General features: G+C 35.8%; 2 protein-coding genes across 2 annotated transcripts; both read right to left on the bottom strand.

The window, feature by feature from the left end:
* Nucleotides 1–24,511: 24,511 nt before the first annotated feature.
* LOC131060480 (serine/threonine-protein kinase CTR1-like) lies at nt 24,512–25,260 on the bottom strand. The gene has a single exon (XM_057993724.2). The coding sequence runs from the start codon at nt 25,204–25,206 to the stop codon at nt 24,535–24,537; it is 672 nt and encodes a 223-aa protein (XP_057849707.2). The 5' UTR covers nt 25,207–25,260; the 3' UTR covers nt 24,512–24,534.
* LOC131875707 (ribosome-recycling factor, chloroplastic-like) lies at nt 25,237–25,845 on the bottom strand. Its single transcript, XM_059220331.1, has one exon. It carries the CDS (start codon nt 25,843–25,845, stop codon nt 25,237–25,239), a length of 609 nt encoding a protein of 202 aa, XP_059076314.1.
* Nucleotides 25,846–26,124: the final 279 nt, after the last annotated feature.

Genomic DNA, 26,124 nt, shown 5'->3' on the forward strand with positions numbered 1-26,124 from the left:
AAAGTCTTCAAAGAGATTTTAAGGCTCTTACAAGACATCATCCCTTCAAAACATCAACCCATCATGGCTTGTCCCTTTGACCATCTTTCAACTTTTGACAAGAGTTGAACCAATGGATAATAGCCTGCATTCTTGGATAAAAGCTTTACCCAATAATCTCACCCACATGGGGTTAACCATTAAGTCTTCCCAAGCATTTAATGTATCCTTCCTCTCCTCTCAAGCAATCTCATGATGACATTTGTCAACATGAGATTGGGTTGAAAATTTCACATGGATTGATAACTTTCAATCCTAGTCCTTCTTAAGCTAGTTCAATCATGGCCATCCATTTCACCAATTCTTCTATAAATAGAGCTCATTTTCTCATCTCAAGGATCCGATCTTAGTTATTTGCATCCAAGTTATAGTTAAATTATCTTGTGCAAGTTATCAAAGAAGTCCATTGCCATCTTCAAGCATTTTAGATCATTTTAGTTGTATTATAGTAGAGATTTCATCATGTTTAGTATACCATGCTAGTTTCAATTTCATGCTAGTTCCATATCATCTTCATATCACACTAATCTTCTCATTTTGGTAACATATCTAGTTTCATATCCACAACATATCACTGAGATCATAGTTGCATACATTTGAGATCTTAGATTCATATATCTGTCGTTCTTTAGGTTGTCATCCTAGAGATCAAGTTCTCTTCCAAGCTGAGAGCCACCTTGAATCTGAAGGATCCTTGGAGATAGAGGACAATGGGATGCGCTTATAGTTTTGTTTCATTTACTTGTTTTATGATTTTGATCTCTAACATAATGTTTCATTGGTGTTCTTGAGTTGTTTGCTTCTCATTTGCAAGATTCCACACTTTTCAAGCTTACAGTTAAAATTATGGCGATCAATATTAAAATGAAAAGGCCATAATCTATTAAGCATGTAAATGTAGGCACCCAAAATTGTCCCATGCGTGCGAGTTTTCACTAATTACTAATTATTCCTCTATTAATTAATTAGTTCTTTAATTATTTAATTAATCATCTTTATTCTTCCAAACCTAATTTGTTCATAATTTAAACCTAACTTTTCTATATGAATTATGTTTCTCACAAGATGTGCTCTTCATATATGAATTATGATCTTTAATGCATGCTTCACAAGTGGGACATTTTAGTGCTATAGGCAATTTATAACAAATGGGTGGCCCTAGGAAACTCATGTAAAATATCTAAAAGTATCACTTATCTTTCTAATGTCAAGTCTTCTAAAAATAGTTTTTTATTAAAATATATGTAGATTATTGTCACCACTCTTCATTCCACATGAAATGCCAAATGTAGAAATTGCTTTGTTGCTTTTGTCAAGTTTCACTAACCAACCTATTTAGTGGGTTGAATAAAGTTGTGTTACGACCCTTGGTCTCTTTAAAATAATTAGACAAGATTAGGGAGAGGAAGGGGCTAAAACAAAACTCCTTGAAAATAGGGGTAGTTGTGGGTTTGTTGGTTTTCTTTGTATACTATATACTTGGTTCCTCTAGGATAAATAACTCACCGTAGAAATGAAAGATGTTTGATTATCTACCTAATATTGTTTTGTGTTTTTGAAATGGAAGAGATCTACAACTCTATAGAAATTTCTATATGCTAATGGTCAAATTATTAGACTATTTAGATCATTTTGTTAGTTGTGTATCCTAACTAATATAGAGTAAGCTTTTTCATTTTAATTGACAACTACATAATAGTTTATGTGTTGAAAGAATTGTTTCCATTCTTTGTAGTTTTTACATTGGAATACAAATCATATTTAATTTCACACCAATATACTTCTTTCATAAAGATATTTGTTTGATTTTTCCTTGCTATTTTCATCTTAAAATTAAGAAAAATATATTCTATAATATAGAATTATTTTCAAATTGGGACAAAAAGGATTCTAAGAGATATATTTAATCATAAATATCATTTAATTTGTATGTTGTAACTTCACTTTTAGTTAAAATAAAAATAACTTAAAGTTATATATACATATACTTAAATTGGCAAAGTTGTACATAATAATCAATTAAAGCAAGGGATATAATTTTGGATGTGTTTGGATTTAATAAATTATAAATTAAAATTGATGCAGGAGCATCCTGGGTCTATGAACAATCTTGCATCAACCAAAAAAATATTTCCTTTTTAGTCTAGTTCTTGTTTAGTTCTGTGTGTAGTTTTATGTGTTCCTACCGGTACATTATGGTGGTGGCTTGTTTTTCATTGCAGGTCATATTTTCAGTTTCTGGGCTAGTTTATGTGCTTAATTTCATATTTTCAGTCCATTTGGATTCTTTTTCAGCAATATATTTTTTTTGGTTTGACTATTTCTGGGTTTCGGGGTAGTTTGGGGCTTACCAATTGGAGATTCTTCTTTTCCAGAGTGGTTTCTTGGCATGTGGATCTATTTTGGATCTTTCTTAACGTTTCCAAGTCCTTGGCCGAGTTGATCCACACTTCTTGGTGGGTTTTTTCTAGAGAATTTTCTTTCATTATTGGGGCCAACCTATTTACACGTTTCATTTTCATGTCTTGGTAAATGTAATCTTGTGGATGACTCAGATATGTTTCGAAGGGTACATATATGGTATTATGTAGTTGTTTGGAGGGCAGTGGAGATCAGAAGAAGGATTAAGATTTGTGATTAGAGATCCAGTTGACTATGAGTGTTCCTAATGGATTGTATCTGGCATGTAGCCTGCATGTAACCAGTTGACTAGCAGATGTTCTATGATGACTGTATGATGATAACTGGTTGGTTACCAAAGATTTTAAGATAATAAGATGATCTGTTTCTATAATCATTCTATATTTTATTGTTACTTTCCTTGTGTTACTCTTGCTGCATAAGCCAATCAGTTCTCTTTTGAGGATTCACCGGTTATGACTGCATCAATTGGTGTCAGAGCAGTTTATGAACCGGTTGGTGGATGAGTTGGTTGCAAACCTTGAAGAATTCCTTTGGGTGGACAGGTCACCGATTAGAGGCTTGCATGTGTTTTCAATAGATCACTAAGTGAGAGGCAATTGAAACTGGTAGTCAGATCACCGATTTGAGGCAGTTCACCAGAGCAAAGGAGGAGATGCCGCATAGAAGGATGAACTCCCGGAGGGTAGAGCAGATAATGGAGGATTTCAAGAATGAGATGAGGAATGAAATCCTGAATGCATTGGCTAGTTTGCGGAGGAATCCAAAGTCTGAGGATGAATATGAAGAAGTTGGAGAAGAGCTCGAGGTAGAAGAGGCTGAAGGACCAGAAGATGGAAGAGAGGAAAGATTTTTGAGAGTAGTGACACAAGCGAGTAAAGTTCATAAAGTGGAGGTTTCAAACTTTTCCGAAATGTTGAACCTGAAGGATCTGATTGATTGGATCAGGGAGTTGGAGGATTACTTTGAGTTTGAGGATGTCAAGGACCCGCAAAGAGTCTGGTTGGCTTAGACTAAGTTGAAAGGGTAGACTGCCTTATGGTGGAAATAATTGTAGAGAGATAGAGTGGAGAATAGTGAAATGAAGATGACCCAGTAGAGACAAATGGTTGCAAGATTGAAGGCCAAGTTCATACTGGGATACTATGAGTTGGAATTGTTCAAGAATTTACAAAACCTAAAGTAGAGAAACCTGAGTGTGAAAGAGTATACTAAGGAATTCTACAAGGTGAAGATTAGATCTGGACATAGAGAGATGGATAGAGAAAAGGTCATGCGGTACATAAATGGACTTTTATTTAACATTTAGGATGAGATGAGTATGTTGAGGGTTTCCACACTTGAGGAATCTTACCAATATGATTTGAAGGCTAAGGAGAAGGTGAGGAGAAAACAAAATAACCCTAGAGGGAAGGAGAGATTCAATGGGTAGATGAGTACAGAGAAGCAGAATGTTGAAGAAGAATCAAAACCTATGTGGAATAAAGAACCGGATCAGAAAACATAGAGGAAGGTCAGTGACAGTAGCAACAAAGAATTTCCCAATAAATGTTTCAAGTGTGGAGAAACCAGACATAGATTTTATGAATGTAAGCAGGGAATGGAAAGAAGTGTGGCAAATGAGGAACTAGAAGGTGTAGTTATTAAAATTGATTGTGCACCAGAGCAAGGAGAATCCCTTATGTTCACAAGAGTCCTGATGGAGCAGAGCAGTGAAGATACCAAACCTACTCAGAGAAGGAGTATTTTTTTGGATTGTGTGCAAATCAGGTAGTAAGTACTGCAAGGTTATTGTGGGTAGTGGAAGTACTAATAATTTGGTATCTAAGGAGATGGTAGTGAATCTTGGATTGAAGAGTCTTGAGCACCCTTTTCCTTACAACGTAAGTTTGTTACAAGATGATCGAAAGTTAGAAGTAAAGGAGCAGTGTTTGGTGAGTTTTAATATTGGGCCTTTTAGGGATGAGGTCTTGTGTGATGTTGTATTTATGAGTACTTGTCATGTCTTGTTGGTAGGACCTTGGTTGTTTGATAGAGAAGAAATTTATGATTGTAGAAGAAACCTAATCATTATTGAGAAGGGTGGATAAAAGTTCACATTGGCTTCTTTGAAGGAGAAAGAGAAGGAGGTGACACTAACTCATTTGGGTGCATTTTTCGACAAACATTTCTGACGAAATATGGGATTTTTTTCATTTTGTGAGATCTTAAAAAGTAATTTGTGTCAAATCTATTTTTTTTTTAAATATTGCCCGAAGTTCATTGGAATTCTGATGAAACCAGTTATCGTCAAAATCTTGCCTGATGTTCATCGGAGTTCTGACAAAAAATAGAAAAGTGAAAAAAAAACCGCGCACGAACAATGTTTTCCATACTTGCGACATCGTTTTGCTTGGCTTGTGAAAGTTATAGACCAAATTTTTCATAGCCTGATTTTTTTGCCTATGAAGAAAAATAATGTTAGATGATATGAGCGAAGAACAAAATAAAGAGACAATTGCTAGATTGTGGTCTAGCTTGAAAAGAAAAGGTGATGGGAAATGTTATTGTCCCTGCAAAAATATTAAGGGCTTAAAGACTAGAAGACTTTTAATCACAACAACTGAGAAACATTGTAGGCAACATGGTCACATTGAAGGGGGGCATGATTATCATCCATTGGTAAGTTGTTCATTATATGTGTTTATATTGATTGCATTTGTAAATGTTTATATCATTTTAACAATTTATATACATGAAAAATCACTTGTTAATGAGATCATGATAATGGTTTATTTATGTTGATCATTTTTATATAGGTGGGGTGCCCTAGGGCACATGATATGGACTACCATGACCCAAAGAATGTGGTTTTCCAAGTGGAGGAACATGGAGGTGTGAATATCAAAGCTGAAGATAATGATCCTATGGAAGAAGATGATCATGCGCTAGAAAACACAGTTGAAGATGATAGTACAAATACATTGATCCATGACACATTTAGTACTAGTGTAGCTGATCATGATGATCAAGATGACTTTGATGTTGTTCATGATTTACCTATACTCGAGAAGGCATACGAGGCCCTTTACGAAGGCTCCCAAACAACTCTTCTATCTGTTGTATTGTTGTTGGTGAACTTGAAGGTTATGAATGGTTTATCCAACATAACAATCTTGCGTATGTTAAGGTATGTCATATATGCCATCTTTTTTCATCTATTTTGTTGTTATTTCATCACTAGTAAATAAAAGGTGAAATATGTGTCATTAATATTCTTTATATTAACAAATTATTTTTTTGTTCTAGATTGATAGGTGATTTGTTGTTACCACCATCAAATATTCTACCTCGCTCATATCAAGAATTATCTGCCATTATGAAAGATATTGGAATGGAGTATCAAGCAATAGATGCATGTCCCAATGATCATATTATATATCATAAACAACATGAATTTGCAATAGAATACCTTGAATGTCATATTAGTAGATATCAAACATATCAACTAACAAAAAAGGTTCCTCGCAAGGTTCTTCATTATATTCCCATTATTCCACGTTTGCAATGATTATTTAGGTGCGAAAGCTTGGTGCAATTTATGGATTACCATGCACGCAATAGAAGTCTAGATGACATTCTTTGAATGCATGTAGATGGTCTTGCATTTATAGACATAGAGGAAAAATGAACACACTTTCAAGAACAACCTCATAATCCCAGGATTTCATTGGCAGCGGACGATGTCAATCCATTTGGAGAGTTGAGATCTATTTACTCGGTGTGGCCTGTTTTTGTTATCAACAATAACATTCCTCCATGAATGTCAATAAAGAGGGAGAACATAATGTTGGCAAAGATTGTTCTAGGTATTTTATTCATTTTATAGTCATGTACATTAAATTATATACATTGCAGTAAAATGGTTATAATAATTATGTAATGTTTTTGTTCAATCAACTAGGTAAGTACCAAGTTAAAGATATGAATGTATATATCGAGCCTCTTATCAACAAGTTGCTGGAGTTATGGAATGGTGTCACTATGTATGACATCTCTAGACCAATAAGACAAAGAAAATTTCAATTCCATGCAATGCTTGTATGGACAATTCATGATGCCCCAGGGCTAACACATTTATGTGGTATGTTATGTTGGAAATTGACACTCATTCAGTTTAGTTGTGTTGTCATTGATGGCAACACACATCATTTTGGGTTGGACACTTAATCGGTACTCACTGGTATTCATGATTCAGCAACTGACATTCAAGTCATCCGACAGACAAGGGAAATAGACAAACTAGGAACCGGTATATGAGGTCGACATAGGAGATTGATCCGATAGGTCTACACGGTAACAATCAGTGGCATCGGTCATAAAGTTTAATGTATTTATTTTTGTCTAGGATGACATGGAAATAAATTATAATATCATTGTAAGATGACATAAGGCATTCATGTTTATATTTGGGAAGGGTATTTAAGTCAGTCCGGTTAGGTTATTTTGCATATACATATAAAGAGAAGGAATATATAGTGGTGTGATATTGTGTGAGCAATGTTGATTGACTAAATATAAATATAATATTATGTAGCCGGTCTTGGTTATTGGTTTAGAGGTTTGGGATGTGAAGTAAGTTACCGATAAAGGAAGACATAGTGAAAATTGGTACAGATAGTGCTTGAACCGGAACTCATCCAACATAGCAGATGCATTCTCTGAGTTCCAAAATTTGTTTGTAAACTAGTATTTGGTGTTTGTAGTCAGTGAGGCTCCTTTTGTGATGAGCAGTGCACTCTAGGCTATTGGCCTTCCTACATGTGCAAGCCGCTATTGTAAGATAGATCTGAGGAATGCATTAGGCTGGCACATGAGAATGATATGTTGAGAACTGAGCTGTTGCAAACCCATAATAATGATCAAGAGTTGGAAAGATTGATAATAGTCCTAAGGGAAGATCTGAATACTGCAAATGAATGCAAAGACAAGTTTAAGGACAGTTCTGCAAATCTTGATGAGATATTGAAGGATCAAAGGCACAAGGGAGACACTAGAGGTCTTGGATTTGAGCATAGAGAAAGCTCTAGTACTGCAAATGAAGTTGAAGCAACCGATCAGAAGGAGAACCCACCTATCAACTGGAACAAAAAGTTACCGGTAATGCAACCCAATGCACATAAATTCAATGGTAGATGTTTTGTTTGCAATAAATTTGGTCATATGGAAAGACATTGCAAAAATAAAGAAAATTAGGACAATAATGTAGTTCTCGGTTAGTGTTCAAATTATAAGAAATATGATCATAGGGCAAAAGATAGTAGAGTGAATGTGAAATTTCATGTATGTGTAAAGTTTGGACATATGGCTAATCAGTGCAGGTCAAGGAATGATCAAGGATACAGTAAAGAAATTTAGAAAAATAATGTCACTTACTATGCATACAACAAAATAGGACATATTGCTAAAATCTGCAAAAGCAAGAACAATCTGGTAGGAATTGATGAGGAAGGAAAAAAAAGATTGATGATATCCGAAAGGAGCATGAGAGGAAATGAGTTAGGAAATCTTAAGATTAACTGACATAGACAAACAACCTAGTTACTCAATCGACAGAGAAGAATGTTCCTGCACCGATAGGAAACTCATCTGGTAACTAAGGCATTAGCCTTAGGGGGAGGCAAATTAATGATAGATCTTGCATTACCCTTGGTAACGGTCTGAAAGCTTGTTTTAGATCTTGGAGAAGTCATTCTAAAGGTTTTTTCAGTACTGAGCTTATGGATTTTGAATCTGGTATGATAAGCCGACACACATTTATGTCGATGTGAAATTAGGGTTTTCGCAAAATAAGAGGGAAATGCTAGTTCATTTCTAATCACATAACATTCAGAGTGAAGCAAAGTGAGTTCAAGTCTATTCAAGGAAATCAAGAGCATTTTCAAGTGAGTTTTAGTGCATTTAGAGTGGATTTTCAAGAGCTTTCATCGGAGAAGGTTGTGAGGTATTTATTAGTTTCTGAGCTATATTTTGTTTGCAATGGCTTTTGGATCAGCTCCTGCTCTAGTAGATTTGGATACCCCTATTGTTCTTGACATCAAGGATCATCCATGCCCAATTTTCAAGCAATGCCCTCAAATTGTGAAGGTCGATGATTCAGTCGACACGTTTTTAAGGGTTCTAGACAAAGTTCTATTTATTGAAGATGTTCGTGCATATATCCACTACACTCTGGAGGATTTAGGTTCTATTGAAATCAAAACAATGTACATGAAAAATCTGCTGGATATGAAGGGATCAATGAAATTGGCATTCCAAATTTTGAAGGATCAAGGTTTCATAAACATTTTGGAGATGCCAAAATTTGAAGATGAAATGATCTAGTATGTGCTGAGTTGTATCCATAGGGAATTCATGTGGCTAGAACGACCTTACAAAATCACCAAGGAGACTATTCGTGCAATCACTGATTTTTCCCAAACTGGTCGGACCCCCTAACAAGAAGAAATAAGATATAGACATGTCTCTCAAATCTGGTAAGAGTACTGAAGTCATTCTTCCTCTCGTAGATGCTGAATTGATAGATCAAATAACTAAAGATGGAATTTTAAGTAATATCCAACATTACTATATACATATGGATGATAAGGATCAAATGGAGATTGAGGAAGCAGTTTTTCTATAATTAGATATATATAAGAAGACATTACTTGAGATTGAAAATCAAATACCGAGAGATTTGTACAATAAGCTAGATGCTAGAATATTGTTTGTAGTTGAAGAGGATAAAAATATAAAGATGTAGGAGTTACTGACTATTTGTGGTGCAATAACTGATGAGGAGTTGCAACAGTGTCTGGAATATGCAAATAAAACAATTTTCCTAAGTGACATGTGAGTCTAATGGTAGGTAGAGTAAATGAAATAGTTAAGGAGACCCACGAGGCATGGGTAAAATTCTTTGTAGATAAATATGATTTCTTTACTCCACTGATATTCCCTCCTAAATTTGGTATTCAAGATATCTCAGTTGATGGTAAAGGGAAAGGCATATTAGGTTTGGATTTGCCAGTTTTGGAACAAAAACTAATAAAGTATATTCCTCTGACAGTATCACCTATACATAATGTAGAGAAACTGGTAGTTAACATTGAAGCTATGCATGAAAAGAAGGATACACCAAAACAAAACATTCCATATGTAGAGGTTATTGATGTAGATAAAAAAAATAAACAAGTTGAAGATATTGAACCCCCAACAACAAATGTACATATAGAAGAGGTTAAGGTTGAGCAGGTTACTACACCAAGTGGTGAAGCCATTGGTGCTAGTCAGCAAATTGGAGAGTCCAATAATTCATTGTTGGCACTTGGCTCGTCTGATCAAGTTGAATTTGGATAGAGGAATATTGAGAAACTTAGTAGTTTTGAAGTGATTTATGTTGCAGCTTAGAAGTTAAGGAAGGAACAAAAGACAAGCAAGTCATTGAGCATGCCATTCCGGTTCTGCAACAGCTAGTTCCAGGATACACTAGTCCGATAGATAGCCCCTCTGGTTAGCTTAAGAGTTTGAATGAACCCATTAAAAAAGAGTTTCAAACTCTTCAATATATATCAAATCGATAGTTAATAGAGACATACAATGCAGCTAGGAAGGTCACCTGTGACAATATGATCATATCAGACAAGGTGAAGATGACAAAGGAACTAACAAAGATTGATGAGGCTCTTAATCAGTACAGTTGTATATATAGGTCTTGTACTAACACTGACAAACTTACAGCTGACCTGGAGGTACAAATAAAAGCGACAAAGGCCCAGTAAGAACATTTGGCTAACAATTTCGATGGTACTCAGTAATTTACCAGTGCTATTGATGATCAAATTTTGGTTACAAAATCAGAGATATAAGCCTTGAAGAAAGATATGGATAGGTTAATCTGGTGAGCTAGGGAATTGAGAGGATTGGTAAGTCCCCGGTTGAACACTTTGTTACTTCATAAGCGAGAAAGTTTAGAATTGATGAATAAACCCACACCAATAGACCTAACTGAAGAAGAACTTCATGCATACATTCTTAATGGGTTTGTATATATTTTGGGAACATTGAAAATTGGTTGGGATACTTAAGATTTTCAAAGGGTGCTTACCTGGATATATTCAAGTACATCTAGATCTGGTAAACACATTCTTTTGCCCCACTTTCATCATTGATGTCAAAGGGGGAGTGGTTGTTGTGAGAAATGTTAAGGGACATAAGAAGTAATGTATAGCTCAGGGGGAGTAGGGTCAATTTTTTGGAGGAACCAGAACAACACTTCAGCGATCCATTTTTCACATGTGTTGCCATCAATACCAAAGGGGGAGATTGTTGGCAATTGACACTCATCCAATTTAGTTGTGTTGTCATTTATGACAACACACATCATTTTGGGTTGGACACTTAACTGGTACTCACAGGTATTCATGATTCAGCAACCGACATTCAAGTCATCTAACAAACAAGGGAAATCGACAAACTAGGAACCGGTATATGAGGCCGACATAGGAGATTGATCCGACAGGTATACACGGCAACAATCAGTGGCATCGGTCATAAAGTTTAATGTATTTTTTTTTTTCTAGGAGGACATGTAAATAAATTGTAATATCATTGTAAGATGACACAAGGCATTTATGTTTATGTTTGGGAAGGGTATTTAAGTCATTTCGGTTAGGTTATTTTGCATATACATACAAAGAGAAGGAATATATAGAAGTGTGATATTGTGCGAGCAATGTTGATTGACTAAATGCGAATATAATATTCTGTAGTCGGTCTTGGTTACTGGTTTAGAGGTTTGGGATGTGAAGTAAGTTACCAGTAAAGGAGGACATAGTGAAAACCGGTACAGACAGTGCTTGAACCAGAACTCATCCAGCATATTAGATGCATTATTTGAGTTCAAAATTTTGTTTGTAAACTAGTATTTGGTGTTTGTAGTCAGTGAGGCTCCTTTTGTGATGAGAAATGCACTCTAGGCTATTGGCCTTCCTGCATGTGTAGGTCTCTATTGTAATATTTATTCATTTGGCCAGTGGATAGATATTGTGGGTCACCAATCCCACTGTGGTTTTTCCTCTTTGAGGTTTTCACGTATAAATCTTTGTGTTATGGTGTATGTTCTTGTGGTGGCATCATTTCTACTTACTGTTATATTTTTTATGGTTACTGGTTACTGAATTCCTTTGTTAATAAGGTTAAAATTGATTTCACCGGTAGAACACCGATTCACCCCCCCCTCTTAGTTTTATTGGACTCCAACATGTGAAAATGTTCAACTTGCACACTTTAATAATGTTTAATTTTTAAAGTATAAATCATGGACTTTTTAGAAAAAACCATTCAATATATATAATTATAAAAATTAACATATTTAATCCAATTATACATGATCTTGCAGGTCTTCAAACAAAGGGAAAATTTGCATGTCCATTTTGTGGTTCAAAGATGAAATCTCGTCATTCAACAAGTTTAGGAAAACAAGTGTTTGATGAGTATAGGCACTTCGTCCACAAAAATCATATGTATTGAACTGCTGAAAAATATCTTTTCAATGGAAAAGCTGAGACTACATAAAAACCACGAAGAATGACACCTCGCCTATGGAAGTTGGAATATAATATAATTAATAATCAAGGTAATGTCATTCAATCTAATTGTTTATCTATCATATATGATATGTTTGGAATTTATATTTTTATATTGTGTTTTGTTTACTCATGTTGTAATTAAGGATGATTGTCATTCTTAACTTTTTAAACTTATATGCTTCATGAAGGTCATCAAGGCATTAAGTACCACCTTCCAAAGGAACTAAAAAGTTATCTCAGACAATTTAGTAGGCAGCCCTACTATGAGCAACTGCAAATTGTGCATTTGTTTGATACTATGCATATTGGAAAGAATATAACAGAGACATTATGAAAAATATTGGATGGAAGGCGTGATAAAGAAAAAATTGTCAAAATTTGTAGTGACATTCAGGAATCCAATCATGCAATGAAAAATGTCACTTAATTAAATAGTGATGCAGACTGAATTAATATAAGTGCCCTTCCTTGGTTACTAATGGAGCAGAAAAGCAATGCTATAAAATAGGTCATACAAAAAATGTGTTTTCCCATAGGATTTGTTGCGAACATAAACAATCTCATAACAAAGAAAAGTGAATTTGGGCCAGGGATGAAAACACATGATTGGCATACCTTCATTAAGGCAACTCATGTTTTTGTATATTTTGTATATATTTGTATACTGCATGTACTTTTAATTGTTTTATATTTAGTACTAGTTTTGGAAAAACAATGAAAGGATCATTTTATAATTGTTGCAGTAGGTTCTACCTCTATCTCCCCTAGACCACTTCGACAATAATGTCAAGCAAGTTATATATGATCTTGGAAAATACATGAGGTAAGTAGTGTTATTTGATCAATTTGTTGTATAGGTATTATATTTGCCATTTGTTTTGCTTGTTATGCAATATATTATATATTATTTTGTTAATTCTTGTTAATATATTTGCATCTCAAATCACTTATAGATGGTTGTCATCTAAAGAAATCCATAAAGAAGATATAAAATATTGGAAGAAAAAATTTCTCATCTAATGTGTGAAATGCAAAAAGTGTCTACCTTTGACATTTTTCAATGCACAAGAACACTACCTTATACACCAAGTTGAGGAGATTGAATTGTGTGGACCTGTACACACAAGGTCAATGTGGATGGTTGAGAGACACTTGAAATTTTTAAAGGCTTTGGTTCGATAAAGAGTACATCTTGAGGGTTCTATAAATGGTGGAGGGATATATGGTATAGCATACTATAGTGTACATTACTGAATATCTTCCTAAGTTAGCGGCAAAGATCCATGTAGATCGCATTTGGGATCCCAACTACATTAACAAATTCGAAGGAGAGTACCTGATGTTGAAAGGTAGATTGAGGAAAGTGAGAGGTAATTATTGGATGTTCATGGAAATTAATCTAAATACATTTTACATTTGGTTTTTATATGTTAGATAATTGATTAACCCCAAAGACACTGAGAGGGGGGCGTGTGGTGAATCAGTGTCTGACGGGTAGATGAAAGATTTAAACTTATTTGCAACTTTATAACCGAAATTAATATACTGAGAAGAAAATAATAATGCAATAAAGAGAAACAAAAGAATCAACATCAATGCACACAATAACACATATATTTTTGGTGAGGAAACCCAGTAGGGGAAAAACCTCAATGGGATTTGTGACCCACAATATTTACTCACTGGCCAATATGAATAAATATTACTTAGTAGAATAGGGGCCTACACATGCAAGATGGCCAACTACCTAGAGCTCACTGCTCAACAACAAAAATAGAGTCCCATTGACTACACAATTGGATGGTTAAATCCAATAACAATGTAATGCTTTAAAATAGCATTTGCAATGCTGGATTCAGTACTGATTTAAGATTTGTCTGATACCTCTATCAAAAACCTTGCCAGTAAATGATTCTACTTTCACAGAATAGTCTTCGCTCTGCTCTGCTGAAAATAAATATATCAAAGTGAATAAACAACTATGCAATATCATATCCCTATCTCATCTCAAATATTGCTTACATACACACATACCTACTTACATTACTTACATTTCAAATGACCTTCAAGATCTCATACATATATGAGTCTTTACAACACATCATGTCGGTGATACAAATATAATTTACATTACAAACAATATTATTGCCAAGTCGGCTTAGATTGCCGATATAATCTTTTTCCAGTGTAAACTGGATGCCGGTGTGAATAAACCTTGTTGTATCTGTGGGTACCGATAGGTGAAGTCTGTTGCTGGTTGAACCTATTAAACCTTGTTGAACCTTGTTGCCATGATGAGCCTTTGAACTTTGTTGCCATGATGAACCTTATTTCCATCAATGGCAACATCTACCATTCTCATCTGAGTGTATAATGCCAACAATCTCCCCCTTTGGCATTGATGGCAATACTCATGAGAAAAATCAAAAACTGAAATAAAAAATTGAAAGTGCTCCCCCTGAGCAAATGATATCCTTCTGTTCCCTTGTCACCATGCCTTACTCTATACATTTTTATCACTATACCACTCCCCCTTTGACATCAATGATAAAGGATGTCAAAAGTATCAAAAATTCAAAAATTTACCTAGATACCTATAGTCGGTTATGTACAATCTAAAAAAATATCTGCCAAAACTAAGTTAAGACCTTGCAAAAACTTTGTACTATTAGAAATTATTGTCTCTGTCTGCCTAATCATCCTGGTGAGATAATGTATCTATTGCTTCGGTGATCTGTCTCCTTTAATTGTTGCCTTGGATAGTGCATTCTGATGTGTTAATAGATTATCCAATCTTGGACCAAGTTTATTCTTCAACTCCTGGGTTTTCATCTTCAATCTTGCTTTCTCTCTTTCCAAATTTTCAATTTTCTCTTCATGAATGGCCATTACTTGATCCAAAACTGATGTTAGTTCCAAAGAACCAATCATGTTATTTGCAATGTCATCAATCTATTTCTGAGTTTTCTTTATTTGTTCATCAATATCTTCAGTTAAATGATGAGGTTTGCAGGCTTCCCTATAAAATTCCTTGTATTCCAAAAAGGTGGAATTAAATGCCGTTAGCAATGAATCAATCTGTTCTATACAATCCTTTATTGTTTTGTCAAATAAATCTTCCTTTTCCTTATTAAGTCTTTCCTAAATAGTTTCGTCATTTATTTTATCTACTATTTGAATGTTAGAAGAAATGAATTTGGACAATGTGTCCAATTTACCTATTGAACCAACAATGTGATCTACCTTGCACACTGGTGCAATCATTTGCAAAATTGGTAGAGATACATCAATAGCCTTAAATGCTAAGGCATTACATTCAGTTATCTTCTTAATAGAATCCAATAATACATTTGTTATAGTTGTTGGCCTAAAATCCACAGTAGAAGTACTGGGAGAAGTGCTAGGTTCTGCAATAATTTTCTTCTCTTTTCTAGATACCTATTCAACCACCTTAACCACTTCCTTATTCACTTTCTTTTCCTTATTCTCACTCTTATTCTCTGCTGGTTCAGATTTTGTTTGTTCTTGTTCTTTCGGTATCTCAATATTCAGTTGAGTGTCAACAATATTGACCAGTGAGTTGACATTTTTAATATTTATAGATTCAGATTTCTTCTCCTCAACAATTTCCTTATCCATTACAATATTGATGTCCTGAGTGTCAACACTCATTGTGAATAGAATGTCTAACTCAGGATCAACATCATTTGTTTTCACTTCCTTTGACTTTTCTTCAGGCTGATTTTGCATTTCTCTCGGTGCCTCTACTACTACCGATGGGGTGTCCTATGCTGGTGGAGGTAAGTTATCTTTTATGGTGAAATCATGAACACTGCCAACCTTACTCTTACCCTTATCTTCTTTCTGATATACCTTAGTGAAGGATTTGTCAACTTTTTGTCTATCTTTTTCTTCTCTTTTCTCTTTCTCAACAAAGAATATGTCCCACTTATCCACTGTTTCATCTGCTATCTCTTTTATTCTGCCAACCATGAGGCTAACTTGGCAGTGACCACTTGCAAAAATAGTTTTGTTAGCTTAAGCTATTAATTCATGAATTTCTTGTTTAGATTTAACTAGATGAACAACCAATAGTGCTTCAACTTTCAATATCATATTCAATTCCATAGTAGACCTTTTAGCTTCAAGTATCAAATATGTCATTAGGGAGAACATCAATGACTTCAATAAGAACTTTCTTATATATATCTAGATACAAAATTATACTCTCCTCAATAGTATCCTTATTAGAATCTTTGAAAAATTGATAGAACTTACTAACATTTCCAAGATTGCCATCCTGAGTTATTTCATTTACAAGCTCTTTTGGTGAAAGAGTATCAGATACCTTTTGTTCTGGTTTCTTCTATGTGACCTTATTCTTGGGACCACTAGGCTCTCTCAAAGCCTATTGTTTCTTTCTTAAAGTCCTTGATTTGTTTGATGATAGAGCAGGTGTCAGTGAGGGTTTTCTTTTCTTCCTATCCACCCTTTTGAATTCAGCAACCTTATCACAATCAAAATTGGATGAGGTAGCCAAAGGAGAAATATGTGCTACCGGTTGTTGTTCTGATTTTATTTCTTGTGCAACAACACCACTCATCAGATCAAGTTTCAACAATCCCTTTGTAACAACTTCAACAAAATTTGAAGCATCTTTCAATATTTTATCTCTTTTCTTCCTCTACTTCTCAATTTCAACATCTTTTTCAATAGTTTCAGCATTGCCAAAGATCTTCTCTGTCAGTTCCAGTTGAGCATCTAGGAGTATCTTAGCATAAGATTCTAGAATTTTTGAATCCACTTCATAACCCAGCTCAGTTACCCAGACAGTTCTAGGTCTAACTGCCTCCATCCATACTTCATCTCTTTTAATTACAAAGCATATCTGTTTGTCATATTGGTCAACAATTCTTTGAGGGATTCTTTCCCTTTGTCTCATTTTTTCTTGAAAATATTTGAAATACTCTTTTACTTGCTTGTCACCATCTGAGCCCATGTTGGTAATTTCCTCCTTTATCTATTTTCCAACAAAAATATCATAGGCAAAGTCCTTGTGGCCTATATCGGGAATCTCCTTTGAGAAGTATAGCATTAAACATACAATCAAATTCCCAAACTTGAAAGTTCCCTTCTTATCACCTTTGATCTTATCCAAATTTTCTATCAATTCATCTTTCAACCACTCACAAATATCAATTTGACCATTGTTCTTTACCATCTCATAAGCACTGTGAATGCATAGACTGGAAACAAAATTTAGCCTATTAGTATGAGAAACCTTATATCCAATAACCATACTTGCATATTTGACATTGTTATCAGTTATATCGCTAACCGTGAGCGATATGTTATATGATGTTGCGTCAGTTAAGTTCATAACCTCTTTGTTTGGAATTTTCTTTTTCTTCTCAGGCCTAGTATCAGTAGAAGGTAAACCAATAATAGCCTTAATCGCTTCCTTAGTGATTTTGAAAATTGAGTCTAGCCATAAAAATTCACCGTGAACTCTGCTCAGAACATAATGGACAATCTCATCCAAAAATTGAAGAATGTGAAGGATATCTACGAACCCTAAATCTTCCACAATCTTGTGTTCTGGTTTGACTACACCTTGTTTGTCTTTGATAACATTTATGAACATGTTCTTTAAATCCCTAGACCCTAAATCTTCAATGTTATAGTTAATGTATGCCTTAGGGTCTTCATCAAATGCAACTCCCTTCAGGATTTTTGAAAATGCACCAATGGAGTCATCCAACTTAGCTATCTTAGGGATTATCTTAAAGACTGGTCTAGGATGCTTCATATTTTGCACAATAGTAGGTTTTGCAATGAATTTAGGAACAGAAGATGAGGAAGCCATTTCATAAGATAAATACCTTTTAACTGAAAACCTTGGATGCCCTGAAAAATCTTGTTGCTTTGCTTCTTGAATGCCAATTCTTAAATTCTGCACTCTTCAAATACTTGAATGCTTGGTAAGTCAAAATGAGAAATTTTAGTGCTTTATAACCAAGAAGTTAACTTACAACTGCAATAAATGCTTCACCAGTTAAGTGAATACTCAACATATCTGCCGATAAAGAAGAATTATGAATTCTTACCACCATCTGAGGGTAAAATGCATGATCTTCAATTAGTTTCCTTACCCCTAAGGATTATTCCTTCCTTAGATGAAGAATCTCCTGCCAGTGCAAGATTGCTCTGTTCTGTCGGTGCAGCGCCAGATTCATCATTTCTCTTATCTCTCTTCTTGACCCTTTGTTTAGTGAATTCTTGCTTGATTTCATTTACCTTTTCCTTGCCTTTGTCATTATATCCTCTGTTGTTTGTCGGTACATTCTTGCTTCTACAAAATCTTGCAATATGCTCAATCTTGTTACATGCATAACAAGTTACATTGTTTCTTTGAATAGCTTTTCCATAACCTTGTCTGGTTTGAGTTCTACATTGATTAAATAGATGTCCAAATCTACCACAAGCATATCATTTTACATTCATTCTACAATTGTCTGAGTTATGACCATATTTATTGCACTTGGAACATTGATCGGTGGATGATTTTGTATTATGATTATTCCTAAATATGCATTGATTTTCTCTATGACCAAATTTGTTGCAATTAAAACATTTGCCATTAAATTTATAAGCATTAGGTTGCCTTACTGGTTTGCTTTGATCATGATTGTTTGCAGTTCTGAAACTTTCTACATGTTCAAATCCAAGTCCAACTATTTCTCCATCAGGTCTTTGACTCTTCAGCATATCATCAAGCTTGTTTGAGATCTTTTTGAATTTGTCTTTGTATTCATTTGCAGCGACCAACTCACTTCCCAAAGTGCCAACTTATCTAATAAGTTCCTCTTTGTCATGTTGCATGTGAGTCAACTCTATTTTAAGCATATCATTATCACAACTAAGCCTTAGAGATTCATCTGATCTTTCATTAAGTCGTATGACCAAATCTTCCTCATTCTTCTTTCTATCTTCAATATCCTTACATAGTCTCATGGTTAAATCTTGCATCTCATTCTTCATGTTACTGTTCACTTGTCTTAGTTTCTTTGCAATATCTCTGAGAGTTTTTTTTTCTTCATCATCTTATTTTTGAAGTTGCACATATAATTCTTTTCTCTTATTTTGTGCTATGACCAGGTTTTCTTGAAGTGCTTTGATGAATTCCTGAGCAGACCTGAGTTCATCTTCCAATCTGATATTCTTCAATTTTTCTGCATCAAAATCTTCAAGAGCTTCTTCCAACTGTTGTTTCAAACTTTCCATCGGTACCAGTTTTAGAATCTTCCTCAAGTTGTTAGGCTTTTGCAAATAGAGGACCAGGCTCTGATACTAATTGTTAGATACTTGATTAACCCCAAAGACACTGAGAGGGGGGGGTGAATCAGTGTCTGACCAGTAGATGAAAGATTTAAACTTATTTGCAAGTTTATAACTGAAATTAATATACTGGGAAGAAAATAATAACGTAGTAAAGAGAAACAAAAGAATCAACATCAATGCCATCATAACACAGATATTTTTGGCGAGGAAACCCGGTAGGGGAAAAACCTCATTGGGATTTGTGACAAACAATATTTACTCACTGACCAATATGAATAAATATTACTCAGTACAATAGGGGCCTACACATGCAGGAAGGCCAACTCCCTAAATCTCACTGCTCAACAACAAAAATGGAGTCCCACTGACTACACAATTGGATGGTTAAATCCAATAACAATGTATTGCTTCAAAATAGCATCTGCAATGTTGGTTTCAGTACCGGTTTAAGCTTTGTCTGATACCTCTGCCAAAAACCTTTCCGGTAAATGATTCTTCTTTCAAAGAATAGTCTTCACTCTGCTCTACTCAAAATAAATACATCAAAGTGCATAAACAACTATCTGGTATCATATCCCTATCACATCTCTGATAGTTCTAATACTTAATATAAGTACAGATCCGATAGACAACAAGATGAGAGGGGGGGGGTGAATCATACAAACTTAATCATCAATGAAAACATAAAATTCAACCTCGGTAACATATATCAGTCATAGAATAAAAACTGTCAAACATGTAAACTCAAAAGCATATGAACAATATAAACCTCATAACACCAGATTTAACATGGAAACTCAAATAGGGAAAAACCACTATGGGATTTTGGACCCACTAAGAAATATACTCTTCTATAGTATGCTCGATTAAAAGCCAATCCTGTTAAAGATTACAAAACACATTGCTAGATGTGACCCGGTTAAGGGATTTCCCTCAGATCTGTTAGGATCTTTGTAGAAGTTGAGAAAGCCAACTTCACAGACCCCGAAGATCACCTGCATGCAAATAACCTATCACAGAAAGAAGAGATGGAGACAAACAAGCAAGGGTGCTCTGAAAGCTGAAAAATGTATTCATCCGAGAGAGAGATAAATTACAATGATGAATCCTTATAAAAGGATATTGTGAAACCCTAAAAGAAACCCTAATAGGTAGACATTTAATAATTAATATAATTATTAAATATCACAAATGCAAACTAAAGTGAAATCTTAAGAGAGGAATAAAGGTAATTTAATCAACATGATTAAATTAAAACCTTTACTCTAACACCCCCCCTTAAGATGAGCAAAAGTGCAGTTACAAACATGTGCAAGAAAGCAAAGGTAACTACAATGCAAGAAAGTAAACTTGGGTCCCGGCAACAAGGCCTGATCAAGTACCCAATTACAACCAAATCTCTATAAAGTGGAGAAATAGAGAAAACCTCATGGGAAAAACTCTACTCCAAAAAGAGATGAAAGAAATAAATGCACTAATAACAGAAGGATAGGAGGTGGATAACATGATACCCACCATAGACAACTTCTATCATATAAGCACATATACAATGGTCTCCATAGGAGAAAAAGAAAGAGACTAGAAGCCCCCCCCCACAATGAAGAAACTCTTGTCGCACATATGGATGCTTGAGGTAGAATCCAGAAAGAGATCCTGAAGCGGCATATAATATTCCTCCCCTTGGGAAGAAATGGATCCAAAGGACAAAGATGAAGAAACCCTGTGAAGAGAGAAGAATTAATCTATCTCAAGATGTGTGCCATAATAGGATGCTAAAGAATCCCTTTGTCTGAACTGAAACAAAAGATGTCAAATCCAAACTGAACTGAAGACTCAAAAACTGCAACCTCTGAATGTACAGATGATGGTGGGCTAACAGCTGGAATATGGCTGTCAACAAAGAGGAGCTGAAAATCCTCAAAGTAATCCTCCAAGTCTGCAATATAGGACTCTACAAACAAAGATGAAATGCCTGCAAGATAAGAATCCCAAGTAGCCATGTCTGAAAGATGTATGATGTCCTGCTTAGCTGAATCAATAGGAGCCAAAGAAGAGGCAATATCAAACTAATCAGGAACAAAAGGAGATGATGTTGATACATGTATAATCTTAGTCTGAAGAGTAGGAACTATGAGACAATCCTTTGATTCATCGAAATATGTAAGGGTGTCTAAATATTGAAGTTCCTTTAAAGTATCATGATCAAAAGGTGTGTTATCTCTCCAACCAATGGGTACAAGACAATCTAAAGCAGGATCCTTTGGGAATGGAGAAAGACTGGGGTCTCCATAGATCTCCCAAAGACGTGTCCAAAGTGAGTGAGGACAATCAATGCTCGATATAGCCCACATAGTGTCAGAATCAACACTAGACAAAATAACTCTTACTATGTGATTTCTAATGATATCCCAAGCTAGTTTTCCCTCTAAAGTTGTTGGTTCAGGTCTGAGATCATACAAATAAGGCAAAATATTAAGCCACCTACAGTGTGTAAGTATGCCCTTTGCCCATGACTCATAATTACCCCGTTCTAGATATACAACTAAAGGGTGAGTAGAAAAACCCATGATAACTCTTCAAATTAACAAATCTGAGACTAAATGACTTTAATACTGATAAAGCAGATCAAATAAAGCCATCCCACACAGACAAATCATTTCCAAGTGATGAAATGTCCAAGTAATTGATAGATGTGTGAAAACACAAAGTACTGAATAAAATGTACCTAGTGTAGATTCTAGAAAAATAAATGACAGATCTGGAAAGAGCACAGAAACCCCTTTCCAACGCCTATTCGTTTGCGAAAAACAGAGTCCATATGTAAAAGATATGGCTCCTAGAGGGCAAAAAACTTGTTCTGAGTTTGACTGGCGAAAAAACACTACAAAATGGCAAAATCAGAGAAAAGGACCTGCATCAATTGGATCGGGCTCGAAACCAGCTTCAACCTCTGACCATATCAATCAAGCATTTATATCCATTTGTTCCCTAGCAAAGTCACCATTTTTGTTGTTCACCAAAAGTGATAACCCAAGAACACCTGCAAATCTTTCTATGAAATGGCCAATTTCAGTCTACAAAACACATCAGGGCTTGGACAACATAACATAGGATCCTAATTGATCCTCCTGCACTTCGGGTTCTGCTAAACCTAGGGGGGGACACCCTCTTGATGCACTAAATGCAACAATTACAGACACGTAACTGCATCAACATTAAGCAGATAGATCATTTCACAAGCTCAACAGGTTAGGAAACATTACAGATTGGCTAGACCTGTATAAACAATAGGATGAAATAGAGCTTGGAAAGAATGGAACACAAACACACCTAAACATGAAGGGAAAATAGATTTATCTTTTAAAATGTTGTTCTGAAAGACATCCCCAAACTTGCAAGACCAGTGCCTTGTTCGTTGGGCAACAGAGTCACAGACATAACTACAAATATGAATCATAGATGCAAGCTCATTTTCCTTAAACAAGATATTCATGCATCAATACCTTATATTAATACACTATTTGATTCATTCACAATTTTATCAGATCTGGAAATATATTTCATCATTTATGACTGACTATAAAATTTAAAACCTTCCTTGAAGGATACCTATAAACAATCACACAATTTCTTTGAAATTGACAAATCTTATCCTCCTTGAGGATTCAATTCATAATAATGAAATACTTACACAGAGACAATACTATGAGGAATTTACTCATGCCTGACACAAGCAAGTCCTGCAACTAAAATCACATTTACAACACTGCCCTACAATCTCTATACACTGAAACAAACCAAAAGCAATTACAAATTTGGGTCATGACATTCAGAAATGGAAGCCATGAAAACTGGAGCACTTCCTCACAGAATTCTGGAACCCTTACAACTGAGAAGAATGGGGAATAAAAAGAGGAGGGAAGAAAAACAAATTCACAACTGAAAATTGCCAAGTGTCTCTCCTCTCTAACTGAATTTTGTTCCCGTGGAAACTGCTTCTAAAATATCCCACATTTGTCCAAATTAACTTCATAATCAGATTCCTCGCTTCGAGAGCTTTCCGAAAATATATAACACTTTATACCTTGGCCAAAAATCGAGTCCTGAGCGAATTAATTCCTCAATGTGCTCAAACATTTAAATTTTTCATTTATTAATATAGTCTAAACTATATAATAAACAATTTTAATTTTAAATTTTTCATCTCCAAATGTGCTCTGACGTCTTGCCACGTGGCAGGGACTGATTGGCTGATGGGGTCTACTGGGCGCCACCTGGGATGACACCTCATCATCGCCACATCATTTGCTTCGTCACTGCCACTTGGCCACCACGTCATCGCCACTGGACTACCACCTGTGCGCCAACTGTATGCCACCTCACCGGGACCCACCTGCTGGACTGCCACCTATCACGACATGTGGACGGCTCTCGTTCACTTTCGCTATTTCGCGGGGTTTAAACGACGTGCATCTTCCCTTCGCGAAATAGCACGCACCGTTGATCTCTCTCGGACATGCTCGCTCGTTAAACTGACCTTCGCCTGCAAAATTTTGCCTGTCTGCCTCGGGAAGCGTGCCTGTGTGGGGTCCATCTTGTTTTCGTCCAGTCAATTCTTCTTTCGCCTCGGGAAACATGCTCGCGTGTGGGCCCGCCTTGGGCGCCCATGGGCACCTTGTGTCAAAAGCCTTTAAGGCTTAGACATTATACTACAGTAAGGTTTTGCATTTAAATATCACAAAGTTACCCTCCATAGTGAATGTGGGATAATGCATTATACCTGGGAATGTCTTTTTGAAGCTTTCTCTGCAACTTAATGGCGTTTTTATCATTTTTCTTTTGCTTGAAACATCTGATGCAAGAGTTTTAATCCTTTACCCTGCCACGTGAGAGGGAATAATGGATTTGTTGATCATTGAATTTGTTTGAGAAATTCTTTAACTGCTGTAGCTGCTACCAGAGATTTCACATGGGGGAGAATGCTGGGGTTTATGGCAGATTGCCATTACTTCAATGCCTTTCCAACACCATGAGGGAGGAGAGGATGCTAGTAATTAATTTGCATTTGTTTGGTTCCCCAAAACCTCAACGCTGCCCTTTATATGCACGCCTTTGAAGATAGTTATGACTTCCCACCATGAACAGGTTGTGCGGCTGAAGGCTTTAGCAATGCTGTTAAAGAATCCATAATATTTGAAACACTCGGTCGCTGTCTTGGGTCATTGGCCCAGCAAGCCTCAATTAAGGAAGCTATTTCAGGGTGTATATCTGGTGGAATTGCAAGCCTCCTATTTTGAAAACCAACAACTCCAACAACCTGAGCTAGACTTAAGCCACTCCACGGTTGCTGCATAGTGACAAGTTCCCAAAGAATTACACCAAAACTATAGACATCAGATTTCTCATTGGATGGTTCATCACGAAGCACTTCAGGAGCCATCCATTCAGGCGTTCCCGCTGCAGATTTGGAAGAGATGAATGTATTTGCCTTGAATTGTGATAAACCAAAATCACAAACCTTCACTTTCCACGTCTTGTCAACCAATAAATTAGGAGACTTCAGATCTCGATGAACAATAGGAGGGTCATACCGATGTAAATAGTTTATTCCCTTGGCCACATCTAGTGCCATTCGCAATCGTCGCCTTTCATCCAGTAACTCCCTTTGTCCTGCTCTATGAATAAGACGATACAAGCTTCCCCTTGGTAAATATTCAGTCACAATTGACAAGTCGGGATGCTTTGTTACAGCGCCCATGAAAAGGACAACATTTGGATGTCGCAAACGTATCATGATTGCAACCTCTCTTAGGAACTCCTTAAGTCACTCTTCATACAAATCTTGATCTATGAGGATCTTCACAGCAACATCCTTTCTTCTTTCAGCTGTCAGCTGTGGAATATTTAATCGAATTATATTTCCATCACTGCTTGGAGTTAAACCCAGATTAGACTTGCTAATGGCTTTTTCAATAGGCTTTACACTGGACTTATCAAATGGCTGAATCAAAAGAGAATTTCCTTCTGTCACACTAACTTGTGCAAGACTCTTGAGGTTGACAGGGCTTCCATAGTACTCAACCTCAACTCGATCTAGTAGTGCTGGGCTTGATCTTCCTGTTCTTATTGAATTGAAATTTGATTTCATTGCCTCCAAAGTCTTACTCATCCTTTCCCTAGCATCTTCTTCAGTTAACTGCTTCTCCTCATATGTTTCTTCAGAAGTGGCACATCTGTAAGCACCTATTCTCACATTCCTTTTCTGTTGAAAAGGTCTGAGAATCAGAGATTTTCCAAAGAATCCATCCTTATAAGCCAGGCACCTTATGGAATAGGTGGAATTTTTTCCTGTAGGAATCATTACATGTCTACAATTTGATCCCACAAATGGTTTTACCCCATATCCAAAACCTCTGGAAACGATCAGCATCATTTTCGGATCATTAATCCGCATTTCACAACCTTCAGGCAATTACGCCACAATTTTCGCATTTAATCGCGAAGACGTAATTTTCAATGTGGTCAAAACACCTTTCTGGAGCTCGCTGTCTGACAGGAATGTACTTTGATATACAAGGATGACATCTACCAAACGGTTTCTCAAGATGAGTCTCGAGTGAAGAGATATTAATTTCCGAAAATGGTCAACTGGCTTTGTCGACACTGCGGACCTGATGAAGTCAATGTCCTGGCAACACATGACGCCTTTCTC

Source organism: Cryptomeria japonica, chromosome 5 (genome assembly GCF_030272615.1).
Source record: "Cryptomeria japonica chromosome 5, Sugi_1.0, whole genome shotgun sequence".
In the NCBI taxonomy this organism is placed as follows: domain Eukaryota; kingdom Viridiplantae; phylum Streptophyta; class Pinopsida; order Cupressales; family Cupressaceae; genus Cryptomeria; species Cryptomeria japonica.